At 28.9% G+C, this 14,483-nt stretch overlaps 2 protein-coding genes across 5 annotated transcripts in view; one reads left to right on the top strand and one right to left on the bottom strand.

Moving 5' to 3' along the window:
• Positions 1 to 14,483, bottom strand: part of LOC114339168 (dynein axonemal heavy chain 1-like) — a 1,269,803-nt gene that overhangs the window by 941,567 nt on the left and 313,753 nt on the right. The gene's annotated exons all lie outside the window — the stretch shown is intronic.
• Positions 8,613 to 14,483, top strand: part of LOC114339586 (uncharacterized) — a 100,764-nt gene continuing 94,893 nt past the window's right edge. The window contains exon 1 of one of the 2 annotated variants that reach the window (XM_050661251.1): positions 8,613 to 8,995. In XM_050661251.1, coding sequence (XP_050517208.1) covers positions 8,720 to 8,995 — 276 coding nt within the window. In that variant the 5' untranslated portion in view covers positions 8,613 to 8,719. The remainder of the gene's footprint in view (positions 8,996 to 14,483) is intronic. The other variant, XM_050661250.1, reaches the window with a different exon arrangement.

Genomic DNA, 14,483 nt, shown 5'->3' with positions numbered 1-14,483 from the left:
GCTTCTTCTAAAAGAAAAAACGTTTAATTGTGATTAGTTGTTCCTGAGATACAACCGGTCAAAATTGACCGAAATTTACAGCAAAGATATAAAAGATAGGATCATAATTTTCAAACCATCGCCTTTTTATTTTTATCGTCTTTCTCCACACCAGTTTTCATATCTTTAAAATCTTCATAACATATATTATTACAATAAAAACTATCGATAATACGTGTGAAAATTGCCAAAAATAGCAAAATTCCAATCAAAAATTAGGTTGGAGAAAATTTAACCCTCAAAGTTCAAAATCGGTATACGTTAATAAAAAATGCATTTTCTCGGCTTCCCATGGAGCAATTTCCTTCATTCTTTTTTTGTTCCCAAGTAACTCGAGTAGAGCCATCGAACTAACCCATTATTAAATGTCAAACTTAATTTTGTTTTGTTATAATAAATTAATTTATTTATTATAACACAATATTTTAATTTGTTTAAATAAAAATTGTTTAAATAATTATACAGCTTTCAAATGAGAATATTTATGTTTTTAACTTTAAAAGGTACACTTGTAGTAAGTTTATCTAAAAAAAAGCCTACAACTGGAAAAATATGTAATTTTCTGTTCTTATAAATAAATTAATCTATTATAACAAAACAAAAGCAAGTTTGACATTTAATAACCGATGGCTCTACTCGAGTTATTAGGGAACAAAGAAAGAATGAAGGAAATTGCTCCATGGGAAGCCGAGAAAATGCATTTTGTTAACGTATACCGATTTTGAACTTTGAGGGTTACATTTTCTCCAACCTAACTTTTGATTGGAATTTTGCTATTTTGGGCAATTGTCACACGTATTATCGATAGTTTTTATTATAATAATATATGTTATGAGGATTCTAAAGATATGAAAATTTGTGTGGAGAAAAAGGACAAAAACAAAAAGGTGATGGTTTGAAAATTATGATCCTATTTTTTATATCTTTGCCGTAAATTCCAGTCAATTTTGACCGGTTGTATCTCAGGAACCACTTGTCATAATTAAACGTTTTTTCTTTTAAAAGAAGCGTCCTGACGCTGTTTTTCGAATACTGCTTTCATAATTTAATTTAGTTTAATATTTCCCGAGATATTCTATTTGTTTATAAACCAAAAAATTGTTTATAATTTTAAAATATTCCTGAGGCCGCTTATATAGTCCAATTTCAATTCTGTAAAGTTCATTAGATAGGTATAGTATCTTTTTATGAAAAAATCATAGCTATTCTTGTGCATCATATTTATTGTCGTTATTATAGCGACCGTAAATTTTTAATTAACATTTTATTTGTTGCTAAACTGTTCATTCAATTTCCATAGACTTCCGGAATTGTAATAGATACGGAAAGGGCTTTTACGTTACCAAGTTATTTAATTATTGATTAACAACTACTTATCTAAAAGTTTAGTTGAAAATTAAAGATTTTGTTGGAAAAACCCGATTTTTCCGGGGAAAGTTTTAATCGAAGTAAATCGCAAAAAACACTATGCAGAATTTAATTGGGATGAATTTTTATTTGAGTGTTTTTGGTCTAAAGTTAAAATCTTTGGAGTTATATAGCAAAAATTGAAAAAAACACGATTTTCGGGCGCCATTTTGTTTATAAAAAAAGTAGCACACTATCTGCGGACTTTGCATACCTATATTATTAATATATAGGATTATAAGATTCGATTCCAGCAATAAAAGTGCTGGTAAATAACTTTTTCTTGAATTTTGCTAATTAGCCCAGAGTATTTAGGTATAAATACAAGTAGGGTCCGACGGGCCTGTGTTGCCCCTTTACGTGACAAAATTCTTTCGACGCAATAATTTCAAAAATGGTAATGAATATTTTGAATAGCTCATGACTATGTTGAAGGAAACATACTTCTAAAAAAATTCAGTGATGCATAAAACTCAATAAATGTTTTTTTATCAGTTTATGATAAAAGAATTGGCGTCTCGGGCCTGTTGGACCCACCTTTCCCGGATAAGGGTTAATAAATATGATGAGTTTTTAGTTACCTATATTTAACTCATCTGTTACACAATATTACAAAAATGTTAGGCTATGTATTATTATAAAAAAGAACAAAAAAATATGAAAAAATATTAATAAAAAATATATATATAAAAACAATAAAAAAATAATTAAAAAAAATGAAAAAAAAAAAATAATAAAAATCACTAAAAGGTTCTAAATCTCCGAGGTGTTGAATCGGGTTCCTATAGTAGTAAAAATAAAAAATAAGGAAAAAAATAAAAAAAATAATAATAAAAATGAAGAAAAAAAATTAGTATAATTATCTTTATTAACATAGTAATTAGAAATTGTTATTTATAAGCTATATTTTTTATCATTTTTGAAGTTATGCTTCTTTACCGGCGATAGAGGGTGAATTTTTATATGTTAAAACCTATCAGCCCGGCGCATGCGCATTATAACTTTGTTCTGATTGGATGTTCAAATGACATGTCAAAAATTATCCGATATGGCAGCTGTAGGACAAAGGACAGCTGTGGTTTGGAGGTAAAGGTAAACAAATGTATAATATATTAGTTTTATTGTTGTGAGGACAGAAACAAAAAAGTTTATAATATTGTAGTGACTTTTAAATAGTTTTTAAAAGCAACAGGTACGTAATAATTGTTAATGTATCATGGGTATAAACTTACCTATTTGATCTGCCAAAATACATAGTATGTAATACTTTTATTTATATAATTTGATTACCATCAAAATTTCTATCAATATTCACCTAATATATTGTTTTCTTACTCTATGTTTTGTAGTATTTTTTCAATTCTAAATCATTTCAATTCAAAATTAAAATAATTTGATCAATTTTCAAAATATCAAAATATCACAAGTTTAATCCGTTTAGTTAGTCGATCTTCGTAAATAATGACACATAGTGTCTGTGGCTAAGCGTTGAAGGCGAATGAATTCCAACACCAACCGTGCTTATCAGCGCTGGTTCGAGTCCCAATAGAAACTTTCTTTTTTGTTTTTTTTTAATACATTTTATGATTGTAAGTATATTTATTATATAATTGTATTTTCAGAAAATACGTATTTAGTTAAAAATTTTTTCGACAATTAATGTTCAGACATCATTTGTGGCTTGTTTAATGTGTTTGTGTGTGTTTTATTCTTTTATTATTTTAATTTTTGGCACTGTTCTAATAAAAATGTTTGAGAAGTAGTAAGTATAAATTAGTTTAATATTTAAACAAAATATAAATAAAAAGTATATTAATTTCGTTTAAATCATATAATAGAAGTATAACTTCTTACGTGCGTACAAAGTACACACACATTCTTTTTTTATTTATAAGTGTATAATGTACAATTTTGTATGAATTAATATTTATATGTAATTACGTGGCTAAAGCTTTTAAACCAAGGTCAGAAAACATAAAAAGAAAACAAGGGATAAAATATTAATTTATAAAATTAAAATAATACAATAAAAAAATCACTTAAATCGAACAACAGGTTTAGGAAATTCAAGACATCAAAGGTGACCCATTTTTAAGGTGGTGCGTTAATATGTTGGAGAAGTGTATACTAACGATTTCTACAGTTTTCACTGTATCCCTTCACTTAACCATTCTCTCCCGTTATTTCTGTTTTGCCAGTCACCTTAATTCCCTAAATACAAATTTCTGTTTTTTTTAATGGAGTTAAGTTCGTATTTGAATTTAACTAGTTTATATATATTCTCATGGTAATGACTTTAAATGTAAACTGAATGATAATTAAGGCCCTCAAATATGGAGATTAATCCCACGATTAATTAACCCGTAGAAGTCTACCCTCGATATACCTAATTATTTAATCATTCAACGTAAAAAAGTTAACATTGGGTTAGCACAGTAAATTAAAAATTTACCTTGTAGTACCTAATAATATGATAGTCCATTCTTTCACGGTTTTTGCTCTAAATTTTAAAGAACCGCTTGGATTGACATGAAATCTGGCATACGTATAGCTTACATGTCAAAGAAAAAAAGTGATATTGTGCCGATGTGTGCTTTTGCAGTGGGGGTGACTTTCACCCCCTCTCGGGGGTGAAAAAATATAGGTCCAAAATAAGTCCGGAAATGGGTAAACTGACTAATTTTAAGTAACTTTTGTTCTATAGAGCTTTTTCGCCAAGTCAACACTTTTCGAGTTATTTGCAAGTGAATATGTTCATTTTTCAACAAAATAACCACATTTTTAGACCGTTTTTCGCAAATAACTCAAAAAGTAAGTATTTTGTCGAAAAAAACGTTCTTAGCAAAAATATAGCCTATAAAAAAGTAAAAAAAATGGTGTACGCATTAGGTATCTGGATTTCGTAGAACCAGAGTTATAGCCAATGAAAAATAGATTCATATTCACCAAATTTCAAATACAATTTTTCGACGTGAAGTATCCAAAAAATTAAGCACTTTTTGGGGAAAATCTGTTATAACTTTTTTAACGTGTTTAAGAAAGCTTTATTTCTGTTTTTACAAAAAGTTTCTAGCATTAAATTTAAGCAAGTTACGCTCAAAATAAAGCTGGTCCCATTTGTTTTTGCATAAAAAAATCGGGAAGACCACCCCCTAGTTAGCAACTTAAATTAAATTAATCGTTACCGCTCCACAAATTATTTTACTTATGTTGTGTTTATATGATCCGTAAGTTTCATCGATTCAAAGTGCTTATTTTTGAAAAAAATTGGTTTCAAAGTAAAATTTTTAAAAATTTAAATTTTGAAAAATATCCTTTTTTTCAAAATAACTTAAAAATTGTTAGAGATACCAAAAATCTCGAAAAACAAAAAAAGTCAGATTTTCTTTTCTGAATATCATGTATTTTTTTGTTTTTCTGTTACACAAAAATTGATTAAGATTTGGTGTTTCAAAATTTGCATACATTCGTGATCAGTGACTCGTTCAACCCGTTTTAACTACAGCCATTTCAATAATAAGGACTTTGAACCGATGAAACTTACAGGTAACATAAACAATACATACACGAGTCAAGAAACTTGTGAAGTCGTAACGATTAAGTTCATTTAAGATACTAATTAGGGGGTTATTTTCTCGATTTTTTTACCAATACCAAAAGGGACTAACTTTATTTTGAGCGTAACTTGTTTAATTTTGATGCTAAATTTTTTTTTTATAAAACAAAAATGAAGCTTTTTTAAACACTTTATATAAGTTGTAATGGGTTTTCCCCGAAATGTGCTTCATTGTTGGTTATTTTACGTTAAAGTATTCCATTTGGAATTCGACGAATATGAACCTATTTTTCATTAGCTATAACTCTGCTTCTACTAGGTGTAGAGACGTGATATATACACCATTTTTTTAAATTTTTTACAGGCTATATTTTTGTTATGAATGTGTTTTCGACAAAATACTTACTATTTGAGTTATTTGCGAAAAACCGTCTAAAAGTGTGGCTATTTTGTTAAAAAATTAACATATTCACTGCCAAATAACTCGAAAACTATTGACTTAGTGAAAAAACTCTATTAGAACAAAAGTTACTTAAAATTAGCCAGTTTATCCATTTCCTGACTTTCTTTGGACGAATATTTTTTCACCCCCAAAAGGGGGTGAAAACCACCCCCAGGGCAAAAGCACATATCGGCACAATATCAATTTTTATCTCTGACTTGTTAGCTATGTGTATGCCAAATTTCATGCCAATCCAAGCGGTTCTTTAAAATTTAGAGGTTTTGCAATATTTTACCGTTAAAGAAAGGACTATGATGCATTTTAATTAACTAGGTTTAACTCATGTGTTTATTTTATTTAAAAAATCTAACTTCGCTAGTGATTCCGTTTTTATGCTTATTTTTTATTTATTCTTTAGGTTTAATGCCTTTATTCTGATTTTTAGATAGAAATTCTTGAAAATTAGCTCGACCAAAGAACAATCTGACCAAAAAAAAGAAAATTTGGGAATAGGTAGTTGAAGTTGTCTGTTATTAAATAAGAAAAAATTTACAATTCTACTCAAAAACTGAGAAATAGCTCCTTCTCTGGTGTGAAAAAATATACATTTAAAATAAGTCCGGAATTGGATAAAGTGACTCTAAGCAACTTTTGTTCTTTAGGTTTTTTTTACTAATTCAATACTTTTCGAATTATTTGAGAGTAAATATGTTCACTAAAATCAAAAAACGGAGCACTTTTCGGGGAAAACTCATTACAACTTTTTTAATTCATTCACATTCATTTTAAACCCGTCCAACTTTTTGAACATAGAAGTAATAACAGTATAATATAAGGTATTGTAGAAGAAAAAACGATGAATTTAAATTCTGGTGGATGAGAGGTTAAATACTCTTCTTATTTTTTCTTAAAATACATTAGCCATCAATTTATTTGCAACATATCTCGCTTAGTTTGAATGTAATGGACATTTAATATTGCTCATTTTATAGTTTTATTCAAGCGCTACAAAAGTAATGGTAGTTAGTCTACACCTAAAATCGACCGTTTCTCTGTTATTTCAACCGATTTGAGCATGCACCAAAAAAACAAACTCTTTTCACCTACCATAATATGTCTTTTTGTATTATAACTAGAAGAATTATAAAGGAAAGAATCTCTTTGTTTTTTTGTAAGCTACAAAAATGTTTTATGTAGTTTTTTTATTTAGATGCATAGTTTTTAAGGTATTCGCAAAAACCCTTCGAAAAAGTGTTATGTTTCAATGAAAATGTCCAATTTTCAACCACGAATAACTCAAAAAGTACTAAGCTCTATTTATTTATTTAACAAGTGCAGAAAGTCATACATTTCCGCACGCGAAACTGGAGTTCGGCGAGCAGTCGAGTGCGGAAAAGAGACTTTCTGCAAGAGTTAGGAACACTATTTTTTCTACAAGTCTTTAAAAAATGACCAAATCTTGATCAGTTAATTTAATTAATATGAAAATACATAACAAGGTTGTCAAAACCAAACTTTCAATATAATTAGTTAGCATGACGTCGATCTTGGTTTTCATGACGATGATTCAAAACGACTGTTATTATCTACCGATTTGACTTTCGAATATTACGTCAAAATAATTTTATTTCATTGAATTGTCGCGTTAATTTCATTAAAACAGGAACACAATAAGATACATTTAAAATGAAATAGTAAATAATATCCTAATATTAGTTTATTGCATTTATTATAATTATTTTAAAGCCATATTAAAATATCTAAACGCATGCGGAAAAGTAAAACGCGTGCGGAAAAGTAAAACGCGTGTGGAAAAGTAAAACGCATGCGGAAAAGTAAAACTTTCTAAACTAAAACGCGTGCGCGAAAGTAGACTTTTTTGCACGCTGGAAGAAAAAAATTTTTTCTGTTTTCTCCTACAGTATGGGAGGAAAGTATGCTAAATTTGCAGTCACTCGAGCTCTTTGGGGACCTATTGGGTTGTGATTATTAGGTCCTAAAATCAAAAAAGTTAAATGAAATTATCCATTTTAGTGGGGACTTTCCATTTTTAATTTAATTTTCCATTTCCAACAACCGTTTTTTTTTTCAATTAAAGCGCCATTTATCCATAGTTCGAAAAAATGTATCGAATAAAAGTTGCTTATTTCTACGTAAAGAATCCAAATCTACAATAAAATTTTGGGGCTCCTATTTAAGATTTTAAAGTAACCTCCCACCCCACCTCTGCGGGGGTCATGTTTGATACCATTCGATAGATTTTTCAAAAATATCGAATTAGTGTATTTTGCAGTTTTTCTATCTGATGTTTATTTTGCAAAATATAGCGGGATTTGTATTTAAAATTTCAAATTTACCCCCCACCCCTCTCCGTGGGGGTCATGTTCATTTTGGTATCATTCGATAGATTTTTAAAAATATAAAAATTTATAATCAAGTTAGACAAAAAGTAAGAAAAATGAAAATAAAAAGGTATTTGAAAAATGTTAAAACAAAAAAAACCGACAGGTACTATAGTTAGTACAGTGTAGCAATGGTAGTCAGTTGCAACATATTCATCACAAATTGATTCCACTTCGCTTACGTCGTCTTCTACCTCATCAAACAATTTCAAAATTGTTTCCTCGGGGTCTTTATTCCCTTATTTGATGTTTTTTGACGAACTGTGGCACAAACACTATCACCCCGTCTATTAGACGGAAATCACAATTTGAGCCTAAATATCTCTCGAATAATAACCTGCCGCAAATTGCCGAATTCGATACTACTATAGAACAACCCAACTTGAGAAGTCATAAACGGGTGACCTTCAAAATTTTATAGGAAAGGAAATATCCCACTTTCGACAAGCGATGCCGTCTGAGAGACAGGGTGTTAGTACTTATAAGAGTTAAAAATAAAAATCGATGTGTTTCAGGATTATCTCTTAAAAATAAAAATCAACCCGTTTTAGGAGTTTTCCAAGTCGCCGGTTTACGAAATAACGAATTTATTCCAAATATTTGCACCGTACTGTATGCTGGGAGTTAATAACAAAACAAAAATAAAATAAAATAAAATAAACGAGCATGCCATTGTTGAATAATAGCAGACATTATTTTTAACCTTCAAATAGGATGACGATTGGATGTCAAGGATAGCAATGTGCATGTGCATATTCAATGTAAAATATTTTATACATTAATTAGTTATGTGTGTTGTGATGTGATTCACTATTAAAACAAGAACAGTTTTTCATAAAATTTCCTTGCTATATTTTATAATATGAGGTTATAATGGTGCTTATAATTCCAGATAATATCCTGGATACTTTACTTTGCAGTTTTTGTCATAAATATTTATCGGTGAAACCAGTAAAAATTTATCCAAACAGGCGTATACAGTGTGGAAGATGTGTTGATGTTGATAAGAAGGAACCAGCGCTTCAGAAATCACAAGGGGTAGAATCATTATATGGAAAAATTGCTGAACACGTTTTATTTAAATGTGTTAACAGGTTTGATGGATGTCGGGAATTGTTAACATATTCCCAGGTGCGAGATCACGAAAAGGTAAGATTTATATAAATTCATAAAGCAAATTTATTATTCTAATTCTAGGCCAGGGTATAAGACAAAAATATACCCTGTTGGTGACATTTCAACAGCCAGAGTACTGAAACGTTTTTTCGAGAGGTAATACCTATAAGAACAAATTGTAACTATTTCGTGCGTAGGATTTGTCGGCCATTTTTATTTGTAAACAATTTAGTGTCAAAAAACGGCCTTTTCCCTTTTTTTTTCAAATAATGGAAAACAGTAAGAATTATGGTTTTCTTAGTACATATATCTTCGAGAGAATGGAAAAAGCTTTAATTGCGTATTACGAAGTTTAATACACTCATTTATTGTTAATATAATTGCGAAAAAAGGTAGAAATTTCAAAAAGAATTAATTTTGCAATAACTATTGTAAAAGTAAGTATAGAGCTTTGGAATTTTTTCAAATGAGGGTTCTTTGGTGCTTAATATGTGACAAAAATTTCACGTCGATTTATTCAATTGTTTAAATTTTATTCAAACTGTTTATCCCAGAGAGCTTTTTTTTGGAATAACATAAATCAGAAAAAAATAATGTTAGAACCATTTTACAGGTGTCAAATGAAAGAGCATGAACTAAACTTTCGAATTGGTTTAAAAAATGTGCATAAATCCATTTATTACTAATAAATAATTACGCAAAAGTATCGTCAATTTTTCTTTTTTTTTAATCATTTAAACTTTTTTAATAACTAACGGTAAAAATATCTATTTTTTACCGTTTTTTAGATGCATAACTACCAAGTAATGTTATTAATATATGAAAAATTGATGAAAAATTGTAATAAATATATTATCAATAAATATATTATTTATATAAATTTATTATACAAAAAAATAAAAGTTTATAAGGAAAAATTGAACATACTTTTGCATAATTATTTTATACTAATAAATGCATTTTTTGTTCACCTTTTTTAAACCAATTTGAAAGTTTAGCTCATGCTCTTTCATTTGACACCTGTGGAATGGTTCTAACATTATTTTTTTCTGATTTAGTTTATTGCAAAAAAAGCTCTCTGGGACAAACAATTTGAATAAAATTTAAACAATTGAACAAATCGCTTTGAAATTTTTGTCATATATTAAGCACCAAAGAACCCTCATTTGACAAAAATTTTAAAGCTCTATACTTATTTTTACAATAGTTATTGTAGTGCGGCAGATTCGTGCAACATATTATAAGAATTGCACATTTAATGATACAAGCGTATAATTTGGTCCACATATACTGCACAAATAAAGGTTCAAATTTAGATATGAGGCCATCTCAGATTTTGCCTTTTACAAAAATGGCGGTCATTCAAAATGGGCGACTATACATATATGACTAATAGCACGATATCTTTTGAATGGAAAGTCCGATTTCAACCAAATTTGGTACGTAGGTTCGTTTTGTGAATTACAAGATCGATCCATAAACTGGAAGAATTGTTTTACCAGTAGTTTTGTTTTTCCTGGTTTTTTATGTAAAAGTATTTTATATTATTTAAATAATTTATTTTAAATTTTTTCACCCTGTATATATTAATTTTTCAAAATGGTAATACCACTATTGAAAAGAGCGTAAGAATATATTTTAGGAAATATTTTGAACTTTGTGGTTATGTTAATTATAATTACCATTTAATAAATGCATAAAGTATCTTCACATGTGCCTATATGTGGCAGATTCGTGCAAATATTATAAGAATTATTGTACGTTTAATGGTAGAGTCATATAATTTGGAAAACATATACTACACATACAAAAGTTCAAATTTAGATATGAGGACATCTCAGATTTTGCGTTTTACAAAAATGGCGAGCATTCAAAGTGGCGGCTATACATATGTGACTAATAGCACGATAACTTTTGAACGAAAAGTCCGATTTTAGCCAAATTTGGTTTCAAGTTTCTTTTTTTGATGAATAAGATCGAGGTCTTGAACCGGAAGAATCGGTTTACCAGAAGTTGTGTTTTTACTGTTTTTTATGTAAAAATGTGTTGTTGTTTTTTTCAATTCTTTCACCCTGTATATATTAATTTTTCAAAAGGTAATACCGCCATTGAAAATAGTGTAAAAATATTTTTTAGGAAAGATTTTAAACTTTTTAGTTATGTTAATTACCATTTAATAAATGCATAACGTATCTTCACATGTACTTATGTGCGGTAGATTCATTTTGAATGCCTACCATTTTTGTAAAAGACGAAATCTGAGATGGCCTCATATCTGAATTTGAATCTTTGTATGTGTAGTGTGTGTGGTCCAAATTATATGCTTTTACCATTAAATGTACAATAATTCTTATATTATTTGCACGAATGCGCCGCACATAGGTTCATCGGTACATGTTAAGATACGTTATGCATTTATTAATTGGTAATTAACATAATTAAAGAGTTCAAAATATTTCCTAGAAAATATTTTTACGCTCTTTTCAACTTCGGTATAAACTTTTTGAAAAATTAATATATACAGGGTGAAAGAATTGGTAAAAAAACAACATGTTTTTACATAAAAATCAGGAAAAACACAACTTCTGGTAAATCGATTCTTCCAGTTCAAGACCTTGGTGTAACACATCAAAATAAGAATCTATATAACAAATTTGGTTGAAATCGGACTTTTCGTTCAAAAGTTATCGTGCTATAAGTCACATATGTATAGTCGCCATTTTGCATGCCCGCCATTTTTGTAAATTTGTAAAAGGTAAAATCTGAGATGGCCTTATATCTAAATTTGAACCTTGATGTGTGTAGTATATGTGGTCCAAATTATATGCTCCTACCATTAAATGCACAATAATTCTTATAATGTTTGCACGAATTTGCCACACATAGGTGATGATACGTTATGCATTTATTAAATGATAATTAACATAACTAAAAAGTTCAAAATATTTTCTACAAAATATTTTTACGTTCTTTTCAATTGCGGTATTACCTTTTTGAAAGTTAATATATACAGAGGGAAAAAATTGAAAAAAAAAACATTTTTATATAAACAACCAGTAAAAACACAACTTCTGGTAAACCGATTCTTCCGGTTCACCACATCCCTCTTGTAAATCAAAAAGAAAACCTATATACCAAATTTGGTTGAAATCAGACGTTTCGTTCAAAAGTTATGGTACTATTAAACACATAAGTATAGCCGCCAATTTGAATGCCCGCCATTTTTGTAAAAGACAAAATCTGAGATGGCCTCATATCTAAATTTGAACCTTTATATGTGTAGTATATGTGGCGCAAATTATATGCTTGTATCATTAAATGTGCAATTGTTTCACATATCGGCCGCACTATGGCGAAATTAATTTTTTTGAAATTTTGACTTTTTCGCAATTTACACCAGTTAATAGGGAAAAAAATCGTCGATTTCACGTAAAAATGTTAAGCAGGGTTTTGAAGGTTTTAAACGATAGATGAGGTATAAATGATGATAATTCCGTGAAGAAGTACAGCTAATGTTTCTTCTTCTTTTTTTAAAACAGTTACAAAGAATGAAAAACTAAGTTTTTTAACTATAAAACGTTTCTTATCCATTTTAGAGAAAAATGTTTCAAATAAATATTGTAGACCATAAAAAGTTCTTCAATTTGGTGGGACACATATTGACATATATAAACAATTGACCGAGATAATTGTAAAAAACTCTCATTTTTGCACTAATTTTTAAATATTAATAACTGTTTTTTTTGCACAACGATATTTAATTTAACTACTTCAAATTATGCCAATTAATGGGTTATTTCAGTGTGCCAAATTTCAACTAGATCGACCAAATAGCTTATAAGTTATTCAATTTGTTTATCCCAGACAGCAATTGTTTAAACAACTGTTCTTGCCCTAACAGTGACTCTAGAGATATTTTACAAATCGCAATCGATTATTTAAGACTTTAATTTTAAGATGTATTGAAAATGTTTTAAGATTTTATCAAAATTGTTGTTAATAAAACCGTCTGAAAAAGACCCTACATTTTAGGTTATAAACAATTAGAATAACTTTGACAGTTTTTATCTTACACGCTCGTATGTAGGCTCATGAAAAGCTGGTGAAAAAATACACATTAAAATAATATAATGGATTTTATATGACTAATAGAAATCAAGTTAGAATTTTTTTTTCAATAAATCATATTTTCATTGTTTATAAATATTAAGAGCTGAAAATTGAACAAGTTGTTTAAGAAAGTCTATATTTTCTGACCCACCTCATAGATTGCATATGCAGTAAAAAAAATAAAAAGTCATGACTCGTTAAAATGATGGTACTCGTGAAACACCGCCAACAAATGTAAAGGTGAAAATAGCTTCGTTTTATTTTTTAGAATGGAATCCCAATTTGAAACATGTTGAAAAAATTTGCAGTTTAATTGCTATTACTGGCTTTAATTTTACAATAATTTCTCGTAAGAATTACTTATATTTTACTAATTAAAGTATATTATTTATAAAAATATACAATAATAATTAGCTCAGGCCCAGAAATTAAATTGGTTGAAAACACGATCTTATCCATAAAAAAAAAATTTTTAGCAGTTAGTAAAAATAAAAAGCAATTGATTCAACTTTTATGTGCAGAGCTCAACAAATCTGGGTACCGAACTAAAGTAGCAGATGAAGATGCGGACGTATTAATAGTGCAGACAGCTCTTCACGAACATCGAACATACATATGAAACTAGCAAGACCATTGTAATAATTGGTAATGATACTGATATACTCATAATATTGACGCAACTCTCTGCTCCGGACAATAACATATATGTATTTTGAAAAAAAAAAAGAAGAAAAAGGAAAATCTATCTATTATAGTTTTAATAGTTTTAAACATTCTCATCTAAGAAAATACGTTGGGTTCTTATATATTTTTCCTGGGTGTGATACAACTTCCTCTTTTTTTAATCAAGGAAAATTCAAATTATTAACTGCATCGTCAGAAATTGTAGATCTGATAAATATTTTTTACGACGAGAATACTAACAAGGAGGACATCATGAAAAACGGATGTGATATCATTGTTGCTTTGTATTCTGCTGCAATTGATGTTACATATAAAAAAACATAATAACATATTGTCATTAAATGAGTTACGTTTTTTACAATTTATAAGAAATACAGGGAAAAAATCTTTTAGATTGGAAAAATTTGCCACCAACAGAAGGTGCAGGTTATCAGCATGTACTTCGCGTTTATCATCAATTACAACACTGGTTAGGTAAAAAACTGGATGCTATCCAATATGGATGGCAAAAAACTGATACGGGTTTTGAACCTATTTACACCTTAGATTGTTTGATCCCTGAAGAGATATTAAAACAAATTACATCTAAATGTTCAACGGGTTGCAAAAGTACAAGATATGGTTGTAAAAAATATGGTATAAACTGTACGGATCTTTGTACAAACTGTGCAGTGGAAAAATGTTGTAATCGCGCTGCAGTGGTTCTTGACGATGTCGAGTCAGACTT

This window comes from Diabrotica virgifera, chromosome 9 (genome assembly GCF_917563875.1).
Source record: "Diabrotica virgifera virgifera chromosome 9, PGI_DIABVI_V3a".
Lineage (NCBI taxonomy): Eukaryota > Metazoa > Arthropoda > Insecta > Coleoptera > Chrysomelidae > Diabrotica > Diabrotica virgifera.
Note: the sequence above shows the minus strand (reverse complement) of the source record. Positions and strands in the feature narration are given on the sequence as shown.